At 37.5% G+C, this 23826-nt stretch overlaps 3 protein-coding genes and 1 pseudogene across 9 annotated transcripts in view; 2 read left to right on the plus strand and 2 right to left on the minus strand.

Moving 5' to 3' along the window:
* Positions 1-426: 426 nt before the first annotated feature.
* Positions 427-12147, plus strand: TRIM59 (tripartite motif containing 59). Its single transcript, XM_009201430.2, has 2 exons — positions 427-553; positions 10362-12147. Exon 2 carries the CDS (start codon positions 10365-10367, stop codon positions 11574-11576), a length of 1212 nt encoding a protein of 403 aa, XP_009199694.1. The 5' UTR covers positions 427-553; positions 10362-10364; the 3' UTR covers positions 11577-12147.
* The window catches only part of IFT80 (intraflagellar transport 80), a 195425-nt gene continuing 172078 nt past the window's right edge, over positions 480-23826 (plus strand). For both annotated transcript variants that reach the window (XM_009201434.3, XM_009201433.3), the window contains exon 1: positions 480-553. The gene's annotated coding sequence lies outside the window, so the exon portion shown is untranslated. The remainder of the gene's footprint in view (positions 554-23826) is intronic.
* LOC103882227 lies at positions 14482-15844 on the minus strand (annotated as a pseudogene).
* The window catches only part of SMC4 (structural maintenance of chromosomes 4), a 37035-nt gene continuing 29062 nt past the window's right edge, over positions 15854-23826 (minus strand). For 3 of the 6 annotated variants that reach the window (XM_021934716.2, XM_031663617.1, XM_009201439.4), the window contains 7 exons: positions 22014-22203; positions 20209-20353; positions 19747-19920; positions 19139-19321; positions 18191-18423; positions 17552-17735; positions 15854-17114 (listed from right to left, as the gene is read on the minus strand). In XM_021934716.2, coding sequence (XP_021790408.2) covers positions 16962-17114; positions 17552-17735; positions 18191-18423; positions 19139-19321; positions 19747-19920; positions 20209-20353; positions 22014-22203 — 1262 coding nt within the window. In that variant the 3' untranslated portion in view covers positions 15854-16961. The remainder of the gene's footprint in view (positions 17115-17551; positions 17736-18190; positions 18424-19138; positions 19322-19746; positions 19921-20208; positions 20354-22013; positions 22204-23826) is intronic. The other 3 variants (XM_003894885.5, XM_009201437.4, XR_002520490.2) reach the window with 2 other exon arrangements.

Raw genomic sequence — 23826 nt, forward strand, 5'->3', positions numbered from 1 at the left:
TTTACAGATGTGAAGCCTCACTTTTGAGAGGTATTTGATAATACTGACTCAGGTACCACAGCATTGAAATGGCAGAACAGAGAGATGAGCAAACTATACTAAATCAGTTATAATTTTGAGCTGGCAAAGTATTTTACTCCCATGGATGCTTTTGTCTTGCAGTTAATTTTAAGCACTCTAAAATGACCGTGAATGTTTTTTCTGCCATCGCCATTGGTGGGTAATATTGTCGAGCGCTCATAAGCTACTTGACGTTGTAAAGAGGTCCTTTGTGACCATCTGTTTGGTCAGAGTTCGGATTTTCAAGGAACAAGCGATACCTCTACTGCAGCTCCAGCAACTGTGTTGGTGTTTGTGACTTTTCGGAAAACACAGTGAAGCATAGTGAAGATAAACATCAAAGACAGTGAACTAACAACCATTTTTATGACATGAGACAATAAATTGAAAGCATTAAGGATAACATTATTTTAATTTTAGAATAAGAATAAAAGATTCTGGAGGAGTTGGAGAGAGTGTATTCAGTCCCCAAACCAGGAGATCAACAAAGTAGGTAAGTTCTGGGAGATTAAGTAAATATGAAAAACATTTTAACTGAGTTTTTACAGAGTGTATCATTTAAACTATAAAGTGAAATTTAGAAGTCTTTTGAAAAAACATTATGTTGATGGTGTATCAAATTCCAACCATCTTACCGAAGGAGCGGAGCATAAAGTGAAAAATAAACAGCTTCCTTTTCCGATCTGTACCTTAAAGGTAGTCACTCAACTCTTTCGTACATCCTTCTAGAAATTTTACAAGAATGTGTACATCTCAAAACACATGCAAAGCTGTTATTTTAGACATACAGATCTGCAGAACTACACAAAACTGCAAATTAAGTTACCTGGATACTTCTTCACTATGCATTCATATATTGGTCTTTTTAAATGAGTAAGTAGCTATTTAATCTGGCAAGGTGAAATTTTGATTTTAGGTAATGTTAGTTTTGACATTGCCTTTCACCAAACACGTTGATGAATATTTCCCACCAGATATATTTTTACTTTGAAAAGTATAACAAAAGTAATTAAAGCCTTAACTTCTCAAGTCAGTTCCTGGTTAAATTGAATTAATAGTCTTTTTTTGTTTTGTTTTTAGTTTTTTTATTTTTTAGTTTAGGAAAACAGGTTGATATCAAAATGAAATAAAATAGTACAGATGGACAAAGAGAGTTAAAATCAGCTGACCATAGGATTTTTTTTTTTAATTTGAAAAAGTTAAGGTGATCTCTCATTATTTTTGTATATTTATATGTGGCAGAATTATTTTTAAAAATCTTGTTTCTCAAACTTTCCGCAACAGTGTTAAAAAAAAAAAATCTTATATATGTATATAAATGATGCAGTTGTAGTTATTTCTTAAGTAAGTCTTCGATTGCATGAAATGTATTTCTTCTTTATCAGTTAGGGCCACAAAGATGTGAGCCCCAATTTGGGTGGTGGCACCACTTGAATTTTTCTATACTTAAAGCTGACTCACTAGAAGTCATGGGGCAAGTCATCGAATTCTATAATGTAGTAAAAATATTTTCGTTTCAGAGGCTGTGAAATGTAATGAATGTTTTACAACTGTTCATGTTTAGAGTTGAAAGGCAGGAAAGCATTAGTGAATTAAAGCTTAAAAACTGGTTTACACAAGAGAATGGGTAATGATATTTTTGGTGCTATTTAATCATCTGTTATACTATCTATTACCTAATATGCCAGTTAGACATCAGGGAGGCTCCCTAGTGAATTGGTCCTCTGGAGAAAGACTTAATAAAAAGTGTGGAAATTCAGAAATGTATTTGTTTTGACACTTAAACACAAGACGTTAGTGAAATAATTTGTCAGTAGAGTGATTTAGCCTCAGATTTCTTTCTGAGAAGATTCATTTTTTTATATTTATATTTCTTGGTGACTTTTAAAAGAGAAGCAGGAAATCTTGAGGTACTGGTTTCTACATGAGCTTAGTACTCACTAGAGGAAAATACATTTTACATGGATTATTTTACTTTTTTGCTTTTTAAAAACATACAGTAGTATAAATTGATTCAAATTCATTTAGCAAAAGAAAGACTGGATAATAGGCAAGACACTTGAACATTTTTTTTAATTGTGTAAAATATACTAAACATAAAATTTACCATTTTAATATTTTTAAGTATACAGTTTGGTGGTATTAAATACATTCAGATTGTTTTGTAATTATCACCACCAACTATCTCCATAACTTTTTCATCTTCCCAAACTGAAACTGTGTACCCATTAAACCAGCAGTCCTCAACATTTTTGGTACCAGGGACCAGTCTCGAGGAAGACAATTTTTCCATGGACAGGTGCGGGTGGGTGGTGCATGGTTTTGGGATAAAACTGTTCTACCGCACATCATCAGGCATTAGATTCTCACAATGAGCTACAACCTAGTTCCCTCGCGTGCGCAGTTCACGGTAGGGTTCACACTCTTATGAGAATCTAATGCTGCCACTGATCTGGCAGGAGGCTTTGCTCAGGCGGGCTTGCCAGCCGCCATGGCGGGGGTGCAGGGTGGGTAGGGAGGGTTGGGGACCCTTGCATTAAATGATAACTCTACGTCTTCCCTGCTCTCAAGCCCTGGCAACTACCATTCTACTTTCTGTCTTTGAGGACTGCTTATTGGTTTTAATATTATATATGCTTTTTTCACATATAATGTGAATGTAAATTTTTTTTCCATTGAACTAATTGAGTGAATTATATTAATAGATTTTTTGTTATTGAATTAACTTTATATTTCTGGGAAGAACCTTATTTAGTCATGGTGCAGTGTTTTTTTAAATGTACTCCTGTATTTGTTTTTGCTAACATATTTAGAATTTTACATAAGTGTCCATTTTTGAAATTAGTCCATTTTTAGTTTGTATTGTCTCAAGTTTTGGAATCATGTTTTACTGTCTTCAAAACATTTAGCAAACTTTTCATATTTGTATTCTGGAACAGTTGAGTAGGGCCTAGTCCACACTCAAGGGAGAGATTTCAAGAGTATCCAGGAAGTGCAGGTCATTGGGGGCCATTTTAGAGGCTGCCTATCACAGATAGCTAATGGCTTGTTTATTTACTTAAATAACTAACTCTTAGACTGGTCATGGTGACTCACAGCTATAATCCCAGCCCTTTGGGAGGCTGAGGGGGGAGGATCTCTTGAGGCCAGGAATTTGAGACCAGCCTGGGCAACATAGTGAGACCCTATCTCTACAAAGCATAAAAACATTAGGCACGTGTGTTGACATGTGCCTATCAGCTACTTGGGAGGCTGAGCTGGGAAGATTGTTTGAGCCTGGGAAGTTGAGGCTGCAGTGAGCCATGGTCTCACCACTGCATTCCAGCCCTGGTGACAGAGCAAGTCTCAGTCTCAAAAAGAGCCATCTCTTGGGTTTATCAGTTCTAGCATTTTTATTTTTTATTTTTTTGAGACATAGTCTTGCTCTGTCACTCAGACTGGATTGCAATGGCATGATCTCGACTCACTGCAACCTCTGCCTCCCGGGTTCAAGCGATTCTCCTGCCTCAGCCTCCTGAGTAGCTGGGATTATAGGCGCCTGCCACCCTGCCCAGCTAATTTTTGTATTTTTAGTAGAGATGGGGTTTTGTCATGTTGGCCAGGCTGGTCTCGAACTCCTGACTTCAGGTGATCTGCCTGCCTCGGCCTCCCAAAGTGCTGGGATTATAGGTGTCAGCCACAGTGCCCAGCCAGTTCTAGCAATTTAAGTTTTCTAGTTCATTATCATCTTCCATTTATCTTTATTATTATTTTGTCTTTTGAGACAAGGTGTGGCTCTGTAGTCTAGGCTGGAATGCAGTGGAATGACCATGGCTCATGGCTCACTGCAGCCTGGACCTCCCAGGCTCGAGCAATCCTCCCTCCTCAGCCTCCGGAGTAGCTGGGACTAACAGGCATGCGACACCATGCTTAGCTAAGTTTTTTATTTTTTATAGAGATGGGGTTTCAGTGTGTTGCCAGGGCTGGTCTCAAACTGCTGGGCTCAAGTGATCCTCCCACCTTGGCCTTCCAAAGTGCTGGGATTACAGGTGTGAGCCATCACACCAGGCTTATCTTTATTCTTTTTTTTCCACTTTTCCTTGTTTTTTTTCCCTCTTTTTTTAAGTTGAATTATTTTATATTCCTTTTGGTTTGGTAAGGAAAGTGTATGGTGTCAACTCTGCCCATGTAGTTTTTTTTAGCTCTGTAGATTTTACTGAAGAGTATTTCTGTTGTTTCACATGAATAAATTATGTGTTGACTGTGTACGGAATTCTCAGCTCATATCCCTTTCCTTCTAGACCTTGTGGACATTGCTACATTGTGTTCTAGCATTCCTTGTTGCTGGTGATGTTCTGGTTATTTCCTACTGTGTAACAAATATCTGAAAGCTTGGCTGGCCAGATGTTCAAGATGTCTTTTTCACTCATGTGTCTGGCAATTCCTTGCCCTTCTGTTTGGCCTGTCTCTTCAGCAAAGTAGCCTGGACTTCTTACATAGCAGTTGGTGGCTCAGAGGCAGCAACCTGCCAAGCTAGTTAAGGGCTATACCTAGAACTCACCACATCACTTATACTGTATCTTCTTGGTCAGAGCAGTCACATGGCCCACACATATTCTAATAGGGGGAGAATAGATTTCAACTCTTCATGTGCAGGGAGTAGAAGCAAAGCCACATTATAGGACAGCTCGTGTGGGAGGTAATTACTGTGGGCATTCCAATTTTAGAAATTCCAGTCTTTCAGAGGAGAATTCTGAGACCTTTGGTTTTGTTTTCCTTTTTTCATCCTTCTTTTCTATGTGGATACTTGTAGGATTCTCTTTCTTTCTTTAAAATTGTATTATATTTTTAATTGCTTAATAGTTAAAAGTGAAACCATAATTTATAATGAAAAACAGATTCTTACCCTCTAGAAGCAGTCACTTTTATCTTTTTTAACATTTCTTTTGGTATTTTCTTCTAAATTTCTAGATACTTATTTTTTTGTGGTTTCTTTATTTTTTAAGTATGTATTGACTTTCTTTTTTTTTTTTTTTTTTTTGAGACGGAGTCTCGCGCTGTCGCCCAGGCTGGAGTGCAGTGGCCGGATCTCAGCTCACTGCAAGCTCCGCCTCCCGGGTTCACACCATTCTCCGGCCTCAGCCTCCCGAGTAGCTGGGACTACAGGCGCTGCCACCTCGCCCGGCTATTTTTTTGTATTTCTTAGTAGAGACGGGGTTTCACCGTGTTAGCCAGGATGGTCTCGATCTCCTGACCTCGTGATCCGCCCATCTCGGCCTCCCAAAGTGCTGGGATTACAGGCTTGAGCCACCGCGCCCGGCCTGTATTGACTTTCTTATAAGGAAAAATTAAGATTTAGTTCTTAAACTGTTTCCTTACTGTATTTCCCCCCTCAATATAATTTTGTTACTCTTTGGTAAAATCAGTATTTGATATTTACAATATTATGACTGTTACAGTGACAGCTGAGCCATATACTATAATATTAATCTTTCCTCTTTTCGTGATTCTATCATTTTTTTCCCTAAATTTAGTTACCTCTCAGTATGTTTCAGATACATGAAGCATTTCTATCAGTTCCATTTATTTACTTAAACATCTGTCTTCTGCACGCCTGTAATCCCAGCACTTTGGGAGGTTGAGGCAGGCAGATCATGAGGTCAGGAGATCAAGACCATCCTGGCTATCATGGTGAAACCCCGTCTCTACTAAAAATACAGAAAAATTAGCCAGGCGTAGTGGCGGGTGCCTGTAGTCCCAGCTACTTGGGAAGCTGAGGCAGGAGAATGGCATGAATCCAGGAGGCGGAGCTTGCAGTGAGCAGAGATTGCGTCACTGCACTCCAGCCTGGGCGACAGAGCGACACTCCATTTCAAAAAACAAAAAAGAGATCTGTCTTCTGGATCTGCCTTCCTCTTCTAGAGTGACTCTTCTCTAGGCTTTCACAGTTGTCCTGGAATTTATTTCACCATTATGCTGGGGAACATTCTTGCTTTTCTTTTCTCCCTGCAGTAGCGTCTTTAGAAAGAGTTGGCAGAAGGTTGTTCATTTTTGAGATCTTACGTTGTCAAACTGTCTTTATATAAAAATTTATTGTTTTTTTTTTCTATGTATAGAATTTTATTTTCCATTTTGGAAGCTATTTTTTTTTTCTGAGAATATCAAAGGCATTACTCCATTGTCTTATTGTTTCCAGTGTTACTAATGTTTTTACTGTTTGGAAACCTACATACAGCATAGCTAAATCCAAGGTGTTCATCCTAGATTAATTTTTGCTCTTTTTCTTCCTTCCAGAAGTCTAGACTGGTTGTGGAAAATTTCTGCTGCATAAAATTTCATACTGGTTTCTGAAAGAACTAGCCTGTAAGCATGGTAGCCACCTTTTTTTTTTAAAAGAAAAAAGGGTCTTGCTCTGTTGCCTAGGCTGGAGTGCAGTGGCAGTCGTGGCTCACTGCAGCCTCAACTTCTTGGGCTCAAGTGATCCTCCTGCCTCAGTTTCCCGAGTAGCTGGGACTATAGGCATGTATAACTGTGCCTGACTAATGTTTAATTTTTTGTAGAGATAGGGTCTCACGGTGTTGCCCAGGTTGGTCTTGAACTCTTGGCTTCGAGTGATCTTGCCACCTCTGCCTCCCAAAGTGCTGGAATTACAGGCATGAACCACTGCACCTGGCCCACCTATATAGTTAGTGTACTTCTCAGGCAGCAACCAGAGTCAGAAAGTTCCTGACCTTACACAGTTATTTTTCAGTTCTAGTTTCTCTTCAATTTGTTGCCTAAAATTAGTTTTTAATAAATAAACCAGTGAGAAAAGGGTAGTCCGAGAATAGATTTTGACTTCTGTGATCTGTAAGTTATCTACAAATTTTTGTCTAAAACGTATTATTAAAAATTTTACATATGATAGCAGTAACTTTGAGACCAACCATGATTTTTGCTTCCTTTTTTTTTTTTTGAGACAGAGTCTTGCTCTGTTGCCCAGGTTGGAGTGCAGTGGCGCCATCTCATGCCTCAGCTTCCAGAGTAGCTGGGATTATAGGGATTACAGATGTGCGCCACCATGCCTGGCTAATTTTTGTGTTTTTAGCAGATACAGGGTTTCACCATGTTGGCCAGGCTGGTCTCGAACTCCTGGCCTCAAGTGATCCACCTGTTTTGGCCTGCTTCCATTTTATATAAGCTTAGGATTTGCTTTACAATGTCGTGAATATTTTCATTTTAAAGAAAGTTGAGCTTTTGGGCCCCTAAATGCATTATCAGAGTTGTTCCCTAGCTTTTTGCAAGCATAGAATAGGGGTTTGGGGAGAAAAGTTAGATTCTGTTTTAGGACTAGTTTTGCTACTTAAACAATTGAATAGCTCCAGTAATATTAAATCTAGATTAAATGTATGTCCACTGCTCAAATTTTATTTCCTACAAAGTGTTATTCTGTTTATTCCTTCAATGTGAATTCTGACATCACTGAAATACTCTGAAAAACACATCTGTTTTTCTTGGGTGGTTTCTGTATGAGTTCAGAGATTTCTGTAGGTGTAAAGTTGTAAAGTCTTGCCAACATGCACTCACTTGAATTCATCTGCAGTGAATGTCATCTTTACTGTTGCTCAATTACTTTAGTTTGTTGGAATGCTTCATCGTTCAAGCTTAGTCTCTGTTTGACACACTTTGGCTCATTCAGGGTCTGTCAGTCTGAATGGAGTATTTTCTGATAGATTTTCCTTTTACACCTTTTCCTAAGCAGAGATTTTGCTATTAAAAAAAAAAAGAAAAAAAAAAAAAAAAAAAAACAAAGTCCCGAAACAAAAATCTGTATTATCACAGGTGTCTGAAAAGGCATTTGTTCATTGAACCAATAACAAGTAAATGCCTGCTGTGTTAAAAGTTGTGCCTAAATTGCAGGAATATAACCATAGTTTAGACACAATTCCTGCCCTTCTAGGAGGCCTACATTCTAATGTATACAGAAAAGTTACAAAATTCTTTTAAATAAAATCTTGTTAAAGTGCTATGAAGTAAAAGTTCAGTGTTTAATGAGAATAACAAGGGACCTAATCTGGGGAAAGGCATCCCAAGTTGAGCCCTGAAGAAAGAGTAAGAGTTTGACAGATAGTAAAGATAAGGAGCTAAGTTTGCATTTTATTAGAAATGCAGTTACTTTTAGATGCTATTTTCACAGATTTTTAATCTTAAAAGTTAGTTTTATGGCATGTGATTTGGTAACCTTTATATTTTATGTGAATGGCACTTGGGTGTCTTTTTTTTTTTTTTTTTTTTTTGAGACGGAGTTTTGCTCTTGTTGCTCAGGCAAGTGCAATGGTGTAATCTTGGCTCACAGCAACCTCTGCCTCCCAGGTTCAAGCAATTCTCCTGCCTCAGCCTCCCGAGTAGCTGGGATTACAGGCATTTGCCACCACACCGGGCTAATTTTGTATTTTTAGTAGAGATGGAGTTTCTTCATGTTGGTCAGGCTGGTCTCAAACTCCTGACCTCAGGTGATCCATCCGCCTTGGCCTGCCAAAGTGCTGGGATTACAGGCATGAGCCACTGTGCCTACCCATGGCACTTGGGTTTTTAAGTTTTGCCTAAGGTACTTTCAACAGTGGTGTAACTTGATTTTTCTCTATCAAGGAGTAAGCTAGTCTTCAGAATTGTGGCTTGCGTTGAGGGTAGATATAAAGGAAAACAGTAGGTGGTGATAGGGTGCAAAATGGTCAGACTTCTGTTACTGGAAATATCAGTAATAGCTTGCCAAGAGGTCAAGTTACTTGTGTCAGAGATGGTCTCTGAACTATTGCTGCATTTCTTTTTCTGTCTCAGAAATACTGATTGAGAGACTTTTTCATGAAGGAAAGATGACTAATGGTCTCCTTTTTGTTCTTTACCATTTAGTGCTCTAGTTTTTCACTTAAAAATTAAGGCAGTAATTCAGTTACCATAGTCAACTCTTATTTTTCAAACTGATTTTTATTATAAGGATTAATTCAAAATTTTTCTGCCTTCTAAATCTCCAAGTTAAAATTATTGCCTTAGAAATTTATACTGTGCTGATCCTGGGGTTTAAGCATACTTGTATTTTAATTCAAGAAGCTAAAAAATTTATGGTAGTAACGGTTACTATGGAGAAATTTGATAACTTGCTTTAGAAACCATTGTTGAGCCAACTGGGACATGTTTCCTTCTTTTGTATTAAAGAATATACTTTTGCTAAGCCTAACTTGTTATAATAGAAATAGTCTTGTCTACTCATTATATGTGCTTGGTTTTGATTTTATAATCTTAAATGTTAAAATGTTGCCCAAAATAGGCCAGGTGCGGTGGCTCATGCCTGTAATCCCAGCACTTTGGGAGGCCGAGGCTGGCGGATCACGAGGTCAGGAGATCGAGACCATCCTGACTAACACGGTGAAACCCTGTCTCTACTACAAATACAAAAAATTAGCTGGGCGTGGTGGCGGACGCCTATGGTCCCAGCTGCTCGGGAGGCTGAGGCAGGAGAATGTCATGAACCTGGGAGGCAGAACTTGCAGTGAGCCAAGATCATGTCACTGCACTCCAGCCTGGGTGACAGAGCGAGACTCAGTCTCACAAAAAAAAAAAAAAGGAAAAAAAAGTTGCACAAAATAGTTGTAATCACTAAGTAGACTTTAACAGAACACTTTGAATTTTTGTCTTTATTAGATAGTATATTAGTCTGTTTTCATGCTGCTGATAAAGACATATCCGAGACTGGGTAATTTATAAGGAAAAAGAGGTTTAATGGACTCACAGTTCCACGTGTCTGGGGAGACCTCACAATCATGGCAGAAGGTGAAAGGCACATCTCACATGGTGGCAGACAAGAAAAGAGAATGAGCCAAGGGAAAGGGGTTTCCTCTTAAAAAACCATCAGATCTCTGATACCACAAGAACAGTATGGGGGAACTGCCCCGATGACTCAAGTTATCTACTGCTGAGTCCCTCCCACAACATGTGGGAATTATGGGAGCTACAGTTCAAGATGAGATTTGGGTGGGGACACAGCCAGACCATATCGCGTAGCAACAAATTTAAATAACTTTAATTTGAAGCATTTTACTACAAATTAATGATAATCGCTTTGTTTGGGATGCTTTTGGTCCCTAAGGAATAAACTCTTAATTGTGATCAGTTATTCACCATATATACTAGGAATTGAATTACTCAGAAAGCTTCATTTTAAAAATACTTTGTTCTCTTTTAAAAGACAAGCAGTATAGTAACAATTTGGAGGTTAATGCCTAGAATGTTAAATAATATGTACAGGTGTCTCTATGTAAACTTAAAATAAGCTTTTCTCTTGACAGGAAATGCACAATTTTGAGGAAGAGTTAACTTGTCCCATATGTTACAGTATTTTTGAAGATCCTCGTGTACTACCATGCTCTCATACATTTTGTAGAAATTGTTTGGAAAACATTCTTCAGGCATCTGGTAACTTTTACATATGGAGACCTTTACGAATTCCACTCAAGTGCCCTAATTGCAGAAGTATTATTGAAATTGCTCCAACTGGTATTGAATCTTTACCTGTTAATTTTGCATTAAGGGCTATTATTGAAAAATACCAGCAAGAAGACCATCCAGATATTGTCACCTGCCCTGAACATTACAGGCAACCATTAAATGTTTACTGTCTACTAGACAAAAAATTAGTTTGTGGTCATTGCCTTACCATAGGTCAACATCATGGTCATCCTATAGATGACCTTCAAAGTGCCTATTTCAAAGAAAAGGACACTCCTCAAAAACTGCTTGAACAGTTGACTGACACACACTGGACAGATCTTACCCATCTTATTGAAAAGCTGGAAGAACAAAAATCTCATTCTGAGAAGATGGTCCAAGGTGATAAGGAAGTCGTTCTCCAGTATTTTAAGGAGCTTAATGATACATTAGAACAGAAAAAAAAAAGTTTCCTAACAGCTCTCTGTGATGTTGGCAATCTAATTAATCAAGAATATACTCCACAAATTGAAAGAATGAAGGAAATAAGAGAGCAGCAGCTTGAATTAATGACACTGACAACATCTTTACAAGAAGAGTCTGCACTTAAATTTCTTGAAAAAGTTGATGATGTACGCCAGCGTGTAGAGATCTTGAAACAAAGACCACTTCCTGAGGTTCAACCTGTCGAGATTTATCCTCGAGTAAGCCAAATATTGAAAGAAGAATGGAGCAGAACAGAAATTGGACAAATTAAGAACGTTCTCATTCCCAAAATGAAAATTTCTCCAAAAAGGATGCCATGCTCCTGGTCTGATAAGGATGAAAAGGAAATTGAATTTTTTAAAATTTTAAACATTGTTGTAGTTACATTAATTTCAGTGATACTGATGTCAATACTCTTTTTCAACCAACACATAATAACCTTTTTAAATGAAATCACTTTAATATGGTTTTCTGAAGCCTCTCTATCTGTTTACCAAAGTTTATCTAACAATCTGCATGAGGTAAAGAATATACTGTGTCACATTTTCTATTTGTTGACGGAATTCATGTGGAAAATAGTTTCTCATTGAAAACGTCAATCTGAATTGTTTAAATGGGCTCATTCTGTACACTGCTAAATGAAAAATAGGGTGGCAGCATGAATAAATAGCAAACTAAGCTTTATTAGTGCTGCAACTAATATAAACAAAGTTTATATTTGTTGCTTTTGGTTAGCAATATGTCAAAGTTAGAAATATCTGAAATATTCAAATCTTTGGGAAAATCTAGTAACTAATTTGAAAAATACACTGTCTCATTTTTATTGGCTTTATGAAGGTTGACATAATGTTGCTGTGACATTTAAACATTCTTGTACCAATATTGTCTTTTACCATTATTATATACTGCAGTTAATTGGCTTTACAGTTCTTTATATATATAGCAAAATCCTGAAAGTACGTATACATTTATTTTGATATGGCTTGAAGCTTTTGAATGGGTGAATAGGATGATAGGTTTTAAAATCAAGCAACAAAGTCTTAAAAGTGATAAGGCATTGCTTAAAGATCTTTTGATCAAATATACCTGTGTTTTAAATAGTTTAAGAGCCCTAAATGTTTATCACCATTCACTCCAAATAAAGCTATTGCTTTTGGATAACTGTTTGGGAACAGTGGCTTTTTAAAAGAAATTTTCGAGACTGGGTCTCACTTTGTTGCCCAGGCTGGAGTGCAGTTGTCTGGTCATGACTCACTGAAGTTTCGACCACCCAGGCTCAATTGATCCTCCCACCTCTGCCTCTGATGTAGCTGAGACAAGGCATACACCCCCATTCTTGGCTAATTAAAAACATTGTTTTTTGCAGAAATGAGGTTTTGCCATATTGCCCAGGTTGGTCTCAAAGTTCTGGACTTGAGATCTGCCCACCTTGGCCTCCCAAAGTGCTGGGATTACAGACATGAGCCACTGTACCTGGGGGCCAGCATTTTTAATACTTGTCATATTCTATGTTAGTGTAAATTTAAGATTGTATTTAACTTTTCGGCTCATCAAATCAGTTCTTGGATTAAAAACTCATTCTTACTAGAACAGAATCATGTTGGTAACTTGGTCTGCAACAGGTTTTGATGGCATCGTGGACTTTATTCATCTTTTTTATTATACTTTAGGTTCTAGGTGTATACATGTGTATACATGTGTACAACATGCAGGTTTGTTACATATGTATACATGTGTCATGTTGGTGTGCTGCACCCATTAACTCATCATTTACATTAGGTGTATCTCCTAATGCTATCCCTCCCCCCAATATGCCCCAGTGTGTGATGTTCCCCTTCCTGTGTCCAAGTGATCTCATTGTTCAATTCCCACCTGAGAATATGCGGTGTTTGGTTTTCAACTTTATTCATCTTAGCTCATTTAAATTTTCTACCACATTCCCTTAAGCTAATGCAAAAGTACCAATAACTTAATCTTATATTTGCTTTGCTTAAGAGGGCCTATTAAATCAAAGCCTTTTAGTTCCCTTTAACAGGGACTGGAGTTATGATGCATGTGTTACGACTTTTGGCCCACTGTTCATGCAACCCTAAGTGCAGGTTGATTTGCTTTCCAGAAATCCCAAAGGGGCTGCTCTTGGATCACTGAAGAAGAGCCTTATCTAGTTCAAAAAGACGTTTTGGGTCAGATTAGACAATGCTCCTGGCCCTACAGATTACACATAAACTATCATAAATAAATACAGCTTTTCAGGGAACTAGTCCTAAAAGTCTTATCTGCTGAGAACAAGTCTTAACACTAAGATGACGGTATTATATCAATTTATGATTAGTATCAGACTTACACCTAGCACAATTAACTATTGTGTGGGTAAAGAACATTTAAAGGGCATAGTAGAGGTAAGGAGACACATATTCAGGTAGAGATAAAAATACTAAGTTGCATTGATTACTTAAAATACTAGTCACACCATAAAAGTGCCCTGTAGTTTGAAAAACACATAAGCAATGAAATGTATGTTAGCCATTATGTGTTAAGCTACTTAATCTCTCATATCTGTGATGTGAATATTTTTAACCCCCACTTTTTGTAGATGAGGGAACTGACAAGTGACTTGCCCAAGGCCATATAGCTGTGGGAGAACCCATGCATTCTCTTTTCAGAGTTCATGCTATCACTCAACTTTAAAGAAGCAGGCCAAGATTAATGTTAATAAGGGTTTATAATCTATAAGAATAGCTAAAAACATAAGTATATATACCATTTTAGATTTGACATTATTTTGTATCTTGCTAGTTTTTAGGAAGACTTCATTTTGTTAAGTATGCATATAGTTGAATATGAGTAACTGGTTCTTATACTGCTGTTTTGTATTTTTACCAGCAGGAAGATTGCAAAAGTTAATGTATATAAATCTTGAAATATTTCTAAGTTTTATGTATAATAAAATATATATTTTAATAAACACCTTTTGATATTTTATTTGCACTGTCTTAATGAGACTTCCAAACTCAGGAGTGGTAGCTATGGGATTTTCACATGGGTTCTGGGTACTTCTATTCTTTGAAACTTAGTACTGCAGGCTGGGTGTGGTGGCTCATGCCTGTAGTCCAGCACTTTGGGAGGCTGAGGCAGGCAGATCACTTGAGGCCAGGAGTTTGAGACCAGCTTGGCCAACATGGCAAAACCCCACTCTACCCAGAATACAAAAATTATCTGGGCACTGTGGTGTGCACCTGTAGTCCCAGCTACTCGTGGCTGAGGCACTTGAATTGCCTAAACCCATGAGGCGGGGTTGCAGTGAACCAAGATCTTGCCACAGCACTCCACCCTGAGTGATGGAGTGAAACTCTCAAAAAATCTGAGCTCTACTGCATTGGTTATGAAAACATAATAAAGTATTAAATTCTATTCTCCCACCAAATGAAAACACTTGAGATTATCATTATAGCATTTTAAACTTACTTTTCCCTTATATATATATTTTTACTTTTCTTGAAAAAAATTTTAGAAAATGGCAGTTAATAAAAGGCACAAACAAATCAACAGGGACATACTAGTGGAAAACACAATATAAAACTAAAAGGCCATTGGCTTGTTTAACTGGTTAAAAGCACAAAATGTAACAGGCAGAAAGTCTGTTTCAAACAAATTAAAAAGCTATGTTTTTTAAATTCTCCCCAAATCAGATACATACACACCCACAAAAAGTGTGTGAAGGAAAGCTGTCATACACAAGAAGTTGTATCCTGAATTCTTCAAGGAAACGAAATAGGAATTAACAGAGTCAGCAACAGATTAATAATTTTTAAAAATTGAGTCTTAAAATGCTACATGGCCCAAAGCTATACTACTGCTAGGTACAAAAGAAAATGTCTGTACAGCTTTTAGCAAAACTGCTTTCTCAGAAAAGCAAATTAAAATAATGCAATCAGCAGATCAAGGAGACTATAGACATCAGAGCTACAACTTCTCATTTCTGTGTCAGAAAATCCTATTTATCCAGAATAGACTAAAATTTCAGGACAAAACAGGGACTTAACATTTCTTACTTTACCCAGTTTAAGTTCATCTCCCCCACCCCCCAAGCCAGTAATTCAGCAAGATCCAGCAGAAAGAGGGCTACTTTTAGAATTCGCTATTTTACTTTTCTATGGCGAAACTGTCATGGAGCCTGGATATTTCAGGCTCATACGCATCCAAGACCAGTGTCCCACTGTGGTCAAAAAAGTTAGCAATGGACTTGGTGAACTTGGCTTCCCGCTGCTGCTTTGTTCTCCCACTGATGAAGGTCGGCTTCAAGGTGTATTTGTCATCAAACCTTTTAAGACCGGAGGACAGCTGCCAAATATCATCAGGGTCCATTCCTGTAGGATCTTTCCTGTGGGCCATGAGACAGATGCTCTTCTCCTTGTATGAGGTATAAATGGTCAGAATCCCCATCATCACAAAATAGGATGACGCACAAAGCCAAAACGGGTTTGGACTCTGGAAAGGGGTGCATACAATCCCAAAGCAAAGCCAGTATGGCAAAGAAACAGGAGATTGTACAGATGGTGAGGCGACCATCAATTAGACCAAAATTCTCTACATATTTCTATTTTTCCAGAAGTACTTTTTTGCCAGAATCATCCAAAGAGTTTTTCACAGCTGATCCATCCCACTTGTCAATTTTTACAGGCTTATCTATCTTCCACTTACCTAACAAGCCGCTACGGCCACTGCCTGTCCCGCAGTTGGAACCACCGCCAGCCCCACTATTGCCTCCGAGACCACGGCTTCTCCTGCCCTGTGCAGCTCCGCCGCCATTTTGTCCACCTCTGCGTCGCCCCCTTATATATTCTTGATTTCCAATAAGTTACCATACTTGAATTTCAGATCTTGCTTTATTTAAAAGTCCATGCTAATAATGCGTTTACATTTTTACAGTTACATTATGATACAAACTGTTGGATTTCTTAAGTATCTAAAACAAAAGCCCACTGAAGAAACAATTAACTCTTTTAATTCCTTAGGATAAATACCCAGAAATTTAATAGCTAGGGCAGACTTCTAATTCAATACCAAAATTCCTTCCAAAAACCAAGTGGTTGCCAACTTATGTCCAGCAGCATTAAACATTCTTGAACCAATAGTATAAAAATACCCTGACAATTTTATAGGCAAACATTACTCAAGATATCTTACTAACCATTTATTACTAAAGTAACCCCCAAATACAGATGCTCCTCAACAGTGGGGATACATCCTGGTAAACCTATCAAGTTGAAACTACCAAGTTGAAATGCATTTAGTACCCTGATAAATGTATCACAAAGTTGAAAATTTGTAAATGGAACCAGTGTAAGTCGGGGCCATCTTCATACTCATGAAGCAACTACAGTGGGGTATTTTTCAACTTAAAAGATAGCCTAGGCTTGTTGAGACACTGTCTTAATTTACTGGCTCTCTTGTAATTAAGTCATAAATGGTCAAACATCAAATTCTAGAAAAGCATATATTTAAATTCTCATCACTATAATTCAAAATGACTAGTTTACAAAAATATGTTCCTAGTATTTGGGTAATAACTGTGGTGATTGTCTAAACTGGCAAGCTAAGTGGAATGCCTTAAAGAATATATCCAAGATTAGTTGGCAGATGTTTCCAGTGTAGGTAGATCAAAGGCCCACGAAGGTATGCTGAGCACAACCTAGTTCAGGACTTTGCCTCAACTAACATACTTCTTACTTTGGCAAGTTACTTGACCCTCCAGGTATCTAATTTTTCTCGATAGTCTGCTACTTACAAGATTGTCATTTTTTGTAATCTAGAAGCAATTATAGAGAATATTTTATTAGACTTAACTGCATAAAATAGAAACCAGTTTCATGATCTAGTTTAAGGGGTATTTTATAAAACTCATAATCCTTTACAAATAGAAAAAAATCAGTAATACACTGAATCAACTTGAAGAATCTTCAGTATAAACAAGTTCAACAAAGTCCCTTAGATGCAATTTCTTTTGGATTTACAGCAACACTTTTTGTTATGTTGTATGTCTTGTAAATTCCAATAAGTCTATCCGAAATCTCAAACATATTATTTCGAAGAGAAATTATTATGAACTGTGCATTTTTTGTCTGTTCCTAAAGAGAAAGAAAGAAAAGTCAAACATTAAGTAATAACAGGTAAATCACACAAACATGTAACCTCAAATATTTTTTGGAAAATAAACATTGCATTGATAACATGTAAAGGAATGATGGCAGGAATAATTCATAAAACAGTATTTCAGTGTGAAAGGAATTTGGTTATTTTGACTTCCAATGGAAAAGATCTAGGAAGATGACCTAGGATTCTAGCTGTGATTCTGCTAATTTGCATTTTTAAATTTATATTTTATTCCTCCAAAATGGAAGTATTTGGTTCAAATAAAAAATAATTTGGTCTCCACTGATACCAGAGGAGATGGGAGTTAGACAATAAAGAAAAAGCTCAATAGTAAGAAATGAATAATTCCACGTGCAGTGTTTAGGATACCCCTAAAAGTTTCTGGAATGAAAATCCCGAAATGATTACTTACATATATATAAAATGCAACAATGGACACATTTTTAAAATCAAGGGCTGCATCAATCTCATCCATGAAGTAAAGGGGAGTGGGCTTGTAGTGGTGAAGAGCAAATACTAAAGCCAATGAACTAAGTGTTTTCTCTCCTCCTGAAAGGTTGAAGATCTTTTTCCAACTTTTCTTAGGTGGTCGAACACTGATGATTAAGAAAATCATAGTCAAATTACTTGTAAAGCTAAAGTTAAGACCTTATGATTTGTTTTCCATAATTGACTTCTACTGTCTTTCTCTCAGGAATCTGTAATTTGCTTTTCACAAATATGAACTCTTCTGTCATTTTATAAAAACGTTATTGGAAGATGAATACATAGGAACACATACCAAAATTTTAAGATTTAAAGAGCAAGCTAAGTATACTTCTTGCTATTCTTTCTCCTTATCAAATAGTTTCTCAATCCTGATGTTAAAAATGCCTTGAAAATTTAAGAAAAGATGAACTAGACAAATATTTTGTAAATACTGGCGGGCTGCCCCTGTAAACTGCAAGCATAAATAGCACGTAAGCAAATTAATACTTACTAGTAAATTGAGTTTGGAGAATATGCAGAAAAAGGTTAACAGTGGGATTATAAACTCAGCATAATTACACACCTGAACATGATTCCTTCAGAGAAAGGATCCAAGCTGTCTACAAGCTCCAGTTCAGCATCCCCTCCCAAAGTAAGCATTTGGTAATTTTCCTTTAATTTATTTGTTATTATATAAAAACCGGCCATAAATTCATTTAGCCTTTGTTTCCGAAGATCTTCATATGCCTGTCTAAAACTGTCTCTTTCATAAGTAATTTTGTCCAATTCTGCTACCCGTTGCAAATACAATTCTTCCTGTGAAAATATTATGATAGGAAAAATCTATTCAGATAAATTTGATATAATTAGCACTGTTTTTTTTTGTTTTTTGAGTCTCGCTCTGCCGCCCAGGCTGGAGTGCAGTGGCCGGATCTCAGCTCCCTGCAAGCTCCGCCTCCTGGGTTTACGCCATTCTCCTGCCTCAGCCTCCCGAGTAGCTGGGACTACAGGCGCCCGCCACGTCGCCCAGCTAGTTTTTTGTATTTTTTAGTAGAGACGGGGTTTCACCGTGTTAGCCAGGATGGTCTTGATCTCCTGATCTCGTGATCCGCTCGTGTCGGCCTCCCAAAGTGCTGGGATTACAGGCTTGAACCACCGCGCCCGGCCAATTAGCACTGTTAATTATTATTTTGTTATGAGACGTAGTCTCGCCCTGACGCCCAGGCTGGACTGGAGTGCAATGACGCGATCTCGGCTCACTGCAACCTCCGCCTCCCAGGTTCAAGCGATTCTCCTGCCTCAGCCTCCCAAGTAGCTGGGATTACAGGCACGTGCCACCACGCCCGGCTACTTTTTTGTATCTTTAACAGAGATGGGGTTTCACTATGTTGGCCTCGCTGGTCTCAAATTCCTGATCTCGTGATCCACCCTGCCTGGCCGACAGCATTAATTATACAAAACTAAAGGTCAGAATTTAGGCTAAGGACTAAAAAGAATTCCAACTAGTATACATAACACAGTTCATTCATACCTTCTTTTTATACTCTGCAATGGCACCGAGGTTTGGTTTCATTTCATGACACCGGGCTTCCAAAAGTGCAATTTGATTTGTTATAGAATCTGGATTCTTGATTGCTTCAAGATCCTCTGGGCTTAGAACTGAAATCTCTTCAATAGGATTATCTTCTATAGGATGCAATGATATTTTTGAAATCTAAAAGTTCAATTTAGGGGAGAGTTAGAGAAGGCATAATATCACAATTCATTGTCTTAAAAAAATAGTATGACAAATTACACAGCTATGAAAACAGGAGTTGTGACTGATTTGTGTATCAATTATTTTTCAAAGGACTTTAAGAAAAATAGTTGTAACACTCGAAAGTGTTCATGTAATCTTTTCTTAAATGTCCAGATCAGCCTTAGGGTGAAAGGGTAGTTGTCTGATTCTAACCATTACTTAAGACTTTTCTGTCTATAACAATATGTCCCCATAAACCTGAGATGTGTCACAGAATTAAAAATCACAATGTAGCTCGCAAACAAAATTTAAGAACCCCAACCCCCCAAAACAATCCTCCCCAAACCCACTTTTTTCATAAAGAATATGTTAAAAATTAAACTAAGTGGTAACAATCTCACCTCTTTGTGCCAATATTTTATTTTAGAATTATGTTCAGCAATGTGACCATCTATTTGTTCAAGTTTCAACTTAATACTAAGTGCATCTTTTTGCAGAGCATGTTCATTTTCTTGAATAACTTTTAATTCTTGAAGCAGATTGCGATGTTCTTTCTGGATCTCTGGTAAGGATTTCTAAACACCAAAAAGAACTGCTAGATAGAATCTTCCCAAATACAGCCATCATTTTCACATTATAAAGATGAAGGAATTACTAATCTCTCCTTGCCCCTTCCATTTAAAAATAATATAAGCATTTAAATTCACAAATTACAGTATTCTCTTATAGTACAAATACAAATTGATAGTTATAAAACTTTAAATCTATGAGTGCTTACTACATTCTAGGCACTGTCACATATCCAGCTCTTTAAATTGGTTCCAGTATCATCCCATCTCCTCTTAACAGAAAGCAACTCTTACCTCTGCAGCATTTGTATTCTTTACGACCTCTGCTGCTTTGTCCTCAAGACTTTTCAGCTCTGCTGTTAGGTCATCCACTTCTTTCTCAGTATCTTTTATTTCTTTCTCTGTACGCAAGACAGAGTCTTGTGCCTTTTGAAGGTTTCTAAAGCAAAATGATGCATCAAAAATGCGGCAACATGATTTGTTGTTTCTGAAAACCTACTAAAGAACTTTTAATGAGATTTAGTGTGACATTTTTTGTATTCATAGATTTTTACATTTATGACTTTCTAAACCATCCTTAAATCGGCTTTTATAGGTTTATACAAACACTTGTGGGATGAGTTGTATATTTTTAATTAAAAATATACAATATAAGCTGCTTGTATCATCTAACTTTAGATTGATGCAACACTGTCCATTAGATTATCAAATTCTGTCATTTTCTTGTCAGAGATTCTTAAATCTCTACACCCATAAAGTTGTACCTTCAAATACTTACCAGTTCAAGACAAGGCAACAAGTACTTCCAAAAAAGCAAGGCACCACTTCTCCCTTATTACCTCCTTATCTCTGAGCAAAACACTCTGAATTAATTTAACCAGATAATCAATATGCAATTTGTTAGAATTTTTTCTAAAAACAGAAATGGCTATTTAAATTTCAATATTTTATATACATACCTAGCTTTATTTTAGACATACTTCAATAAATACTCTAAACAAATTAAGGCCAGGCGCGGTGGCTCATGCCTGCAATCCCAGCACTTTGGGAGGCCGAGGCAGGTGGACCATGGGGTCAGGAGTTCAGGACCAGCCTGAGCAACATGGTGAAACCCTGTCTCTACTAAAAAAACAAACATTAGCTGGGCCTGGTAGCGTGTACCTGTAATCCCAGCTACTTGGGAGGCTGAGGCAGGAGAATCGCTTGAACCTGGGAGGCGGAGGCTGCAGTGAGCCAAGATCGTGCCACTGCACTCCAGCCTGGATGGCAGAGCAAGACTGTCTCATAAATAAATAAATAAATAAATAAATAAATAAATAAATAAATAAATAAATGATCTAGGAGTAGATAAACCTTTTTTTTTAAGGACAATGAAATCTTTTAGGTATTTACAAATTCAAGGTGGCTGGGTGCAGTGGCTCATGCCCATAATCTCAGCACTTTGGGTGGCCAAGGCAAGAGGATTGCTTCAGCCCAGGAGTTCAAGACCTGCCTGGGAAATATGGCAAAACTCTGTCTCTACAAAAAAATACAAAAATTAGCTGGGTGTCGTGGTGCATTCCTGTAGTCCCAGCTACTCGGGAGGTTGAGGTGGGAGGATTGCCTGAGCCTGGGAGATTGAGGCTGCAGTGAGCCCTAACTGTGCCACTGCACTCCAATCTGGGCTACAGAGCAAGACTCTGTATCAAAAAATAAAAATATAAAATAAAATGTAAGTTACCAAGAGAATTTTGCTAAGTGATCCCATTTTTACCTCTTTTACTTATTCTTTTAATGCCTATATCTATTTAAATTAAGGACCAACTACTCCCTCCCCGAGACCAGAGAAACAAAACTGATTTCCATGCCCTCACAACAACTGGGGGGTTCGTCTACCTGTACTTTCCTATGGCATACCTGTTTACCAGCCTTTTTAATTGGCCATAGGATAAATGTTCATTATAGGTTTTCCATCATGAAAGTCCTATTAGGTAATGTGTCAGACAGGTTCAATAAGTTAACAGTAAGAAAAACATTTTATGGAACATTACATAGTAACCCCCTTTCCAATGTGAAGGTGGGGAAAGGGAAAACAGGTTAGGGTAACATGCATACTCTACCTGTCAGCAGTCTTGATTGCTACTTGGGCTTTAGTAATAGCAGAAGCACATTCATCTAATTGCTTATTTATTTTATCAAGTTTGTCTTGTTGGGCCTTGAGTTTATGATTATTGATTTCTACGATGATATTGTGTAAGCGTTTAACCTCAGCTTCTACTTTACCAGCTTTCTCAGCCACAGCATCATATTCTGAAATTAAAAAATAAACAACCTAATTTGTGTTTCTATGTTAATGAACATCATTCGTTAGAGGTACATTTCTTCAGTTGCTATGACTTAACGTGAGGCATTAAAACAAATTTTAGGCATATGGGAAAAAGCACCTTAAAAAAATGATTTCCTGTATCAAAACAAATGGTGTTACAAAAATATACAAGGTTAAACACTCTAACTCAGCTGTACACACACCATTTCTTAATGGCTTCATGTTCTCGGCTTCTTTTAAGGTATCTTTACAACTTTTTCTTAGGGCATTTCCTTGACTACTGAATTCATAATGATTTTTAGCCTTAGATACACTATGTGCCTAACTCAATATTATCTTGCCCACAGTGAAGTAACTGTGGTTATTTTCTTCTGCTAACATAACTCCGCAGTTCTCCACATTAAAACAAAGTGGAGGATATAAGATGAATTAGCAATTCTTCCTGTGACAACGAAGAGTAAAAGTTAACATTTCCCAGATTCCCCTGTAGCTAGGGTTTAGATGTAATTTAGGTCAATTCAATCAAAAGTACTTGCATAATTTGGAAGGCATAAACAAATTGGACATGTTTCTTCTGGCAAGCAGTCTGGATTTTCTGTAATGAAGTTAGAGGTTCTGGTGTCCAGTCAATAGCTTTGTGAATATTAACAGGCAGTGGCACTGACTTTGATGGTATGGATTACAGTAGGTACAATGTACTGCTACTGTTGGCAGTTGTAGTGGCATCTTCCAAATTTGAGAGATTGCTTTCCAAATGTGGAGGAGGCAGTAGCTTCTTTGATGGTTCTGCAGAGCAGCTCTGGAAATTATTCTTGAAATGTTAAATCCAGAAACTCTCTTTAGACATCCCAGTGACTCTGTAAACAATGTATTACCCTGCCTCTCCCCCACCACACCCACTCACCACACATATCCTATTTATGCTAGCCGTACTGAATTCTGTTCTTCACACTTGAATCTGAATCACTATCCAATACAGGAAGAATGAAAAGGTAGCAAAAACATGGGAAATTCAGGCTATCAAGAATACTGAGATAACTGGTGGAGATTCCCATAAAGCTCCTATGGGTATATGGGTATTAGGCACAGGAGGAGGGAAGTAGGATTTGCTGAGACAAGGATCGGACAGATATAACTACTGCTTCCTTCGTCTTTGCTCTCCTGTTAGGCAGATGTTGGAATTTCAAGAGCTCCCAAATCTCTTAACTTCCTGCTTCTTTATCTTTTTGTACTACGTTATCAGATAATTCTTTAGCCTGATCTTTTAGCCCATCTATTAATTCCAGTATCTCTATTTCTCAAATATCTGAAATTACCATTTGGCTCTAAAAAAAACAAAAACCCCCACTACTTTTTTGGGGCGGCTTATGGATGGCTCCTTACTTTCCTAAGAATATTAAACATATACATTTAAAAGTCCTACATATTGCTAACACTAGTAATTACTTCTTTCAGGTCTAAGTTACATTTGTTGACAGGATTAACTTGTTCATAGTAATAATGTTCTTTGTGGCTGAAATTCTAATAGGCTGCCTGTGTGCTTGGCTCACTTGTAGGGTAGAGCACCAGTTGCTGTGAGAGCCATCAGCACCACTCATGATGATTGG

Source organism: Papio anubis, chromosome 2 (assembly GCF_008728515.1).
Source record: "Papio anubis isolate 15944 chromosome 2, Panubis1.0, whole genome shotgun sequence".
In the NCBI taxonomy this organism is placed as follows: domain Eukaryota; kingdom Metazoa; phylum Chordata; class Mammalia; order Primates; family Cercopithecidae; genus Papio; species Papio anubis.

Coding starts and splice junctions, on each gene's coding strand:
- TRIM59 (XM_009201430.2), top strand. CDS start 10,365: ATGCACAATTTTGAGGAAGAGTTAACTTGTCCCATATGTTACAGTATT.